Source organism: Lampris incognitus, chromosome 4 (assembly GCF_029633865.1).
Source record: "Lampris incognitus isolate fLamInc1 chromosome 4, fLamInc1.hap2, whole genome shotgun sequence".
Classification (NCBI taxonomy): domain Eukaryota; kingdom Metazoa; phylum Chordata; class Actinopteri; order Lampriformes; family Lampridae; genus Lampris; species Lampris incognitus.
This window is the reverse complement of record NC_079214.1, coordinates 1,805,153-1,812,030: the sequence shown is the minus strand read 5'-3', so window position 1 is coordinate 1,812,030 and position 6,878 is coordinate 1,805,153. Positions and strand designations below refer to the sequence as shown.

General features: G+C 50.0%; 1 protein-coding gene across 1 annotated transcript in view; it reads left to right on the top strand.

The window, feature by feature from the left end:
* Nucleotides 1-604: 604 nt before the first annotated feature.
* LOC130111528 (potassium voltage-gated channel subfamily C member 1-like) overlaps nucleotides 605-6,878 on the top strand; it is an 81,335-nt gene continuing 75,061 nt past the window's right edge. Inside the window, exon 1 of the mRNA XM_056278751.1 lies at nucleotides 605-1,177. Coding sequence (XP_056134726.1) covers nucleotides 605-1,177 — 573 coding nt within the window. The remainder of the gene's footprint in view (nucleotides 1,178-6,878) is intronic.

Sequence of the window (6,878 nt, the reverse complement as noted above, 5' to 3'; positions counted from 1 at the left end):
TGTTATTCTGCAGCATGGCCCCTGAAGCAAAGAGAGGCAAGACACTCTGTCAGGTGCTGCTTGTAATGAGAGAGCGGGCTGGGTGCAGGACGTGTTGGACGGTGTGACACGGCATGACGGGCTGGAGCGCTGCCGAGCCCGGTAACGACGCACAAAGGTGGATGCGGAACGAAAAGCGCCAGCTGATCAGCGATGATGTGTGACGAGCAGAGTCCGGAGGTGGAGTGAAGGAGCGGAGAAGTACTCCTTCACACAAGAGCGGTGAGGAAGACAAAGGGGGAGGAAGAAAGGACGCCAAGGGAAGAGAAGGTAAAGGAAAGTAGAAGAAAGGGAGGCAGAAGAGAGAGAGAGAGAGAGAGCAGGGAGACCTGGTTCAGACATCGCGCTGCTCTCTCGGCATCTCGTCTGGCCGCTGCAGCCGCGCGTATCTGCGGATCTTCATCAGAGTCACGTAGGGATCTGGTTTAGCCGTGACAAATCCTGAATGAAAGTTATAATATATAGTCTCTCTCCTTTTGGCCGTCCACCTGCCCTCGATCCCTCGCGCTGGATTTCGAACCTCCCCACGCGCGGCCGCACTTAGAGACATGCCCAGCGCGCGACCATGGGCCAGCACGGCGACGGACGCGAGCGGGTCGTCGTGATTAACGTAGGGGGGATCCGCCACCAGACGTACAGCAGCACCCTCCGCACCTTACCGGGGACCCGCCTGGCCTGGCTAGCCGAGCCCGACGCCCACGACCACTTCGACTACGACACCAAAGCCCAGGAGTTCTTCTTCGACCGCCACCCGGGCGTCTTCGCCCACATCCTCAATTACTACCGTACCGGGAAGCTGCACTGCCCGGCAGACGTGTGCGGCCCGCTGTACGAGGAGGAGCTGGCCTTCTGGGGCATTGACGAGACGGACGTGGAGCCCTGCTGCTGGATGACCTACCGGCAGCACCGGGAGGCCGAGGAGGCGCTGGACAGTTTCGGCGGGGGTCCCATGGAGTCTGGCCCGGAGTGCGGGCACGGGGAGGGCGGGGAGGCCGGGGACGGGGATGAGGAGCTGGAGATGAAGAGGCTGGCGGTGGGGGACCCGGCGGAGGGCAAGACCGCAGGGGCCTGCTGGAGACGGTGGCAGAAACGTATGTGGGCGCTGTTTGAGGACCCCTACTCTTCGAAATATGCAAGGGTAAGTGATGGGCTGCGCATTTCAAATGGTAGGATTGCGTCATCAAAGAACCATTCCGTTTTTTTTACAACCTGGTAGCTTTTGCCATCCTGCATGTCAGTTATGACGTCATTTTACTAACCGGCTTCGTTTAGTAGATTTTGGGCGCGGGACCACCGCTGGACTCATTTTCACTACGGTGTCTTATGGGACAACTGAGCACGAGCGTCATACTTTTCTTAACAACTCCAATTTAAATCAGTTACCTAAACCCAAATTAAGAGAGGCCGACCAAAAGGCAGTAGTATCACGATGACGTCAGAGAATGGCTTAGTCTGAAAATATCGTCGGCAACAAGATCAGCTCAGGACAGAGAGACGTGGAGGAGACTAGCGCGTCATCCTGATGGTGCTGGCCACCCTCGCTAACGAGGAGGCCCTGAGGGAGAACAACATATGCCACGTATTTGGAAGTGAAGAGGATTATGGCCACATGTCAACATTGTATTGATGTTCTGAGATTAAAGTCACAGTTCGAAGAACTCCAGAAAGACAAGACAGACTTCTTTGTCCCATAGGGAAGTTTGTCTTGGACACACTTAGTACAAACAAACAATAATACACTACATATCACACATACATGTGCTATCCGCAAACATTCCGTGCATGTCTGTCCCAAATGCCATCTGTCATCAATACATCATCAACAAATGTCTGGCTCTAATAATCTTCTGTATGCAGGGAAAAAACAGAGTGTAGGCTAAAAGTTGTGATGTGAGATGTCCAATATGATCAGTGGCGGATGTCGTCGCTAATTTACTTCCTGGTTCACCCTGCAGTAAGTAGCAGCCTACATTTACTGTAGGTAGTAGTAACATCCATAAACTAGCCGGCCAGCACCAAGTCATCGATAATGGACAGTCATGGATACAGTCTGACTGAGACACTAGGGGGCACTGTTGTTTAAAGACTCCGGTCCAGCTGTCCCATAAGTCACCGCTGTAAAGCTGGTTCCAGCCGTGGTCCCTGTCCAACACCTACTGAATGAAGCTGTAAAGCTGAGTCCAGCCGTGGTCCCTGTCCAACACCTACTGAATGAAGCTGTAAAGCTGAGTCCAGCCGTGGTCCCTGTCCAACACCTACTGAATGAAGCTGTAAAGCTGAGTCCAGCCGTGGTCCCTGTCCAACCCCTACTGAATGAAGCTGTAAAGCTGAGTCCAGCCGTGGTCCCTGTCCAACACCTACTGAATGTAGCTGTAAAGCTGAGTCCAGCCGTGGTCCCTGTCCAACACCTACTGAATGAAGCTGTAAAGCTGAGTCCAGCCGTGGTCCCTGTCCAACACCTACTGAATGAAGCTGTAAAGCTGAGTCCAGCCGTGGTCCCTGTCCAACACCTACTGAATGAAGCTGTAAAGCTGAGTCCAGCCGTGGTCCCTGTCCAACATCAACTGAATGAAGCTGTAAAGCTGAGTCCAGCCGTGGTCCCTGTCCAACACCTACTGAATGAAGCTGTAAAGCTGAGTCCAGCCGTGGTCCCTGTCCAACACCTACTGAATGAAGCTGTAAAGCTGAGTCCAGCCGTGTTCCCTGTCCAACACCTACTGAATGAAGCTGTAAAGCTGAGTCCAGCCGTGGTCCCTGTCCAACACCTACTGAATGAAGCTGTAAAGCTGAGTCCAGCCGTGGTCCCTGTCCAACACCTACTGAATGAAGCTGTAAAGCTGAGTCCAGCCGTGGTCCCTGTCCAACATCAACTGAATGAAGCTGTAAAGCTGAGTCCAGCCGTGGTCCCTGTCCAACACCTACTGAATGAAGCTGTAAAGCTGAGTCCAGCCGTGGTCCCTGTCCAACACCTACTGAATGAAGCTGTAAAGCTGAGTCCAGCCGTGGTCCCTGTCCAACATCAACTGAATGAAGCTGTAAAGCTGAGTCCAGCCGTGGTCCCTGTCCAACACCTACTGAATGAAGCTGTAAAGCTGAGTCCAGCCGTGGTCCCTGTCCAACACCTACTGAATGAAGCTGTAAAGCTGAGTCCAGCCGTGTTCCCTGTCCAACACCTACTGAATGAAGCTGTAAAGCTGAGTCCAGCCGTGGTCCCTGTCCAACACCTACTGAATGAAGCTGTAAAGCTGAGTCCAGCCGTGGTCCCTGTCCAACATCAACTGAATGAAGCTGTAAAGCTGAGTCCAGCCGTGGTCCCTGTCCAACACCTACTGAATGAAGCTGGTGAGTAAAATGACATGATAGCTGATATGAATGATGAAAAACTATGGAAAGAGGTGGCAGGATAGGAACATCTGTTGAGTGCAGCTCCGCAGAGCCACGGGCATGTAGTCTATATCCCACTTGTGAACTTGGTATTGCAGCCGTACGTCATCCTATGTATTGGCAAAGAACTGAATCTTCCAGGATTAGGGTACATAGTTTGATAACGTGACAGGCAGGGGGGCAAGTCCGTGAACACTGGGTCCCGTGCCCCCCTCCATAGGGTTAGTGGTCGTGTCAGGAAGGGCATTCGACGTAACATTTTGCCAAATCAGTATGTGGATTGACAAGACCAGTTGAGGCCCGGGTTAACAATGATCGCCACCGGTGCTGTGCCCTCACAGGGTACTGACAGAATCTATAAAATCTGCTGTGGTGACCCCTGAGAAACAGGGAACAAGCTGAAAGAAGAAGAAGAAGAAGAAGAAGAAGAAGAAGAAGAAGAAGAAGAAGAAGAAGAAGAAGAAGAAGAAGGAGGAGAAGAAGAAGAAGGAGAAGGGAATATAATTTGATACACATTTGTGTATTGTGTTGACTCCACATAACCATCAGCAGGAATTTGAAATGCACTGATAGAACTAGGAGGACCTGTTCATCCCTTCCACTCCAGCGAACCATCAGAAAGTAGGAGGTGACAAGCCACGTACAGCACACCTCCATAAGACAGCCGGTAGGCTGAGTGCACAGCAAGGTATTACCATTATAAGGGGATGAAGGGATGCAGCTCTTATATTAGCTTGTCTCTCATGACAACTTCCGCTTGAGAGCTCAGCTTTGGTCGTCAGTAAAAAAAAGACACGTGCGCAGGGGCTGTGGAATGGGCTATGGCCGGATGTGACGGGTTTTTGCAGGTTTACCTTCATGTGCTTGTGGCATGATATGGTGACTAGTAAGACAGAATAACTACTACAGTGGTGACTTCTTATGTATTTATTTATTTATCCCCCCCCTTTTTTTTAAATTCTCAACTGTATCCGGCCAATTACCCCACTCTTCCGAGCCGTCCCGGTCGCTGCTCCCCCCTGCTGATCCGGGGAGGGCTGCAGACTACCACATGCTTCCCCCATACATGTGGAGTCACCAGCCGCTTCTTTTCACCTGACAGTGAGTAGTTTCACCAGGGGGACGGAGCGCGTGGGTGGATTGCGCTATTCCCCCCAGGCACCCCCCCCCGAGCAGGCGCCCCGGACGGCCGACCAGAGGAGGCGCTAGTGCAGCGACCAGGACACATATCCATATCCGGCTTCCCACCCGCAGACACGGCCAATTGTGTCTGTAGGGACGCCCGACCAAGCCAGAGGTAACACGGGGATTCAAACTGCTGATCCCTGTGTTGGTAGGCAACAGAAAGGACCGCTACACTATCCGTACGCCTACATGTGTCACTGTAACAGTTTCTGGCAATTACACTGCAAAACTTTTAATCTACACTACACTATACCGATGTAAGTCCTACATGTGAGGAATGAGAGGGGTTTGTGGGAGATGTTAGACCTACATGTGAGGAATGAGAGGGTTTGTGTGAGATGTTAGTCCTACATGTGAGGAATGAGAGGTGTTTGTGGGAGATGTTAATCCTACATGTGAGGAATGAGAGGTGTTTGTGGGAGATATTAGTCCTACATTTGAGGAATGAGAGGGGTTTGTGGAAGATGTTAGTCCTACATGTGAGGAATGAGAGGTGTTTGTGGAAGATGTTAGTTCTACATTTGAGGAATGAGAGGTGTTTGTGGGAGATGCTAATCCTACATGTGAGGAATGAGAGGTGTTTGTGGGAGATGTTAATCCTACATGTGAGGAATGAGAGGTGTTTGTGGGAGATATTAGTCCTACATTTGAGGAATGAGAGGGGTTTGTGGAAGACGTTAGTTCTACATGTGAGGAATGAGAGGGTTTGTGTGAGATGTTAGTCCTACATTTGAGGAATGAGAGGTGTTTGTGGGAGATGTTAGTCATACATGCGAGGAATGAGAGGGGTTTGTGGGATGTGTTAATCCTATATGTGAGGAATGAGGGGTTTGTGGGAGATGGTAGTCCTACATTTGAGGAATGAGAGGGGTTTGTGGGAGATGTTAGTCCTACATGTGAGGAATGAGAGGTGTTTGTGGAAGATGTTAGTTCTACATTTGAGGAATGAGAGGTGTTTGTGGGAGATGTTAATCCTACATGTGAGGAATGAGAGGTGTTTGTGGGAGATGTTAATCCTACATGTGAGGAATGAGAGGTGTTTGTGGGAGATATTAGTCCTACATTTGAGGAATGAGAGGGGTTTGTGGAAGACGTTAGTTCTACATGTGAGGAATGAGAGGGTTTGTGTGAGATGTTAGTCCTACATTTGAGGAATGAGAGGTGTTTGTGGGAGATGTTAGTCATACATGCGAGGAATGAGAGGGGTTTGTGGGATGTGTTAATCCTATATGTGAGGAATGAGGGGTTTGTGGGAGATGGTAGTCCTACATTTGAGGAATGAGAGGGGTTTGTGGGAGATGTTAGTCCTACATGTGAGGAATGTGAGGTGTTTGTGGGAGATGTTAATCCTACATGCGAGGAATGAGAGGGGTTTGTGGGAGATGTTAGTCCTACATTTGAGGAATGAGAGGGGTTTGTGGGAGATGTTAGTCCTACATGTGAGGAATGAGAGGTGTTTGTGGGAGATGTTAGTCCTACATTTGAGGAATGAGAGGGGTTTGTGGAAGACGTTAGTTCTACATGTGAGGAATGAGAGGGTTTGTGGGAGATGTTAGTCCTACATTTGAGGAATGAGAGGGGTTTGTGGAAGACGTTAGTTCTACATGTGAGGAATGAGAGGGTTTGTGTGAGATGTTAGTCCTACATTTGAGGAATGAGAGGTGTTTGTGGGAGATGTTAGTCATACATGCGAGGAATGAGAGGGGTTTGTGGGATGTGTTAATCCTATATGTGAGGAATGAGGGGTTTGTGGGAGATGTTAGTCCTACATTTGAGGAATGAGAGGGGTTTGTGGGAGATGTTAGTCCTACATGTGAGGAATGTGAGGTGTTTGTGGGAGATGTTAATCCTACATGCGAGGAATGAGAGGGGTTTGTGGGAGATGTTAGTCCTACATTTGAGGAATGAGAGGGGTTTGTGGGAGATGTTAGTCCTACATGTGAGGAATGAGAGGTGTTTGTGGGAGATGTTAGTCCTACATTTGAGGAATGAGAGGGGTTTGTGGAAGACGTTAGTTCTACATGTGAGGAATGAGAGGGTTTGTGGGAGATGTTAGTCCTACATTTGAGGAATGAGAGGGGTTTGTGGGAGATGTTAGTCATACATGCGAGGAATGAGAGGGGTATGTGGGATGTGTTAATCCTATATGTGAGGAATGAGGGGTTTGTGGGAGATGGTAGTCATACATTTGAGGAATGAGAGGGGTTTGTGGGAGATGTTAGTCCTACATGTGAGGAATGAGAGGGGTTTGTGGGAGATGTTAGTCCTAC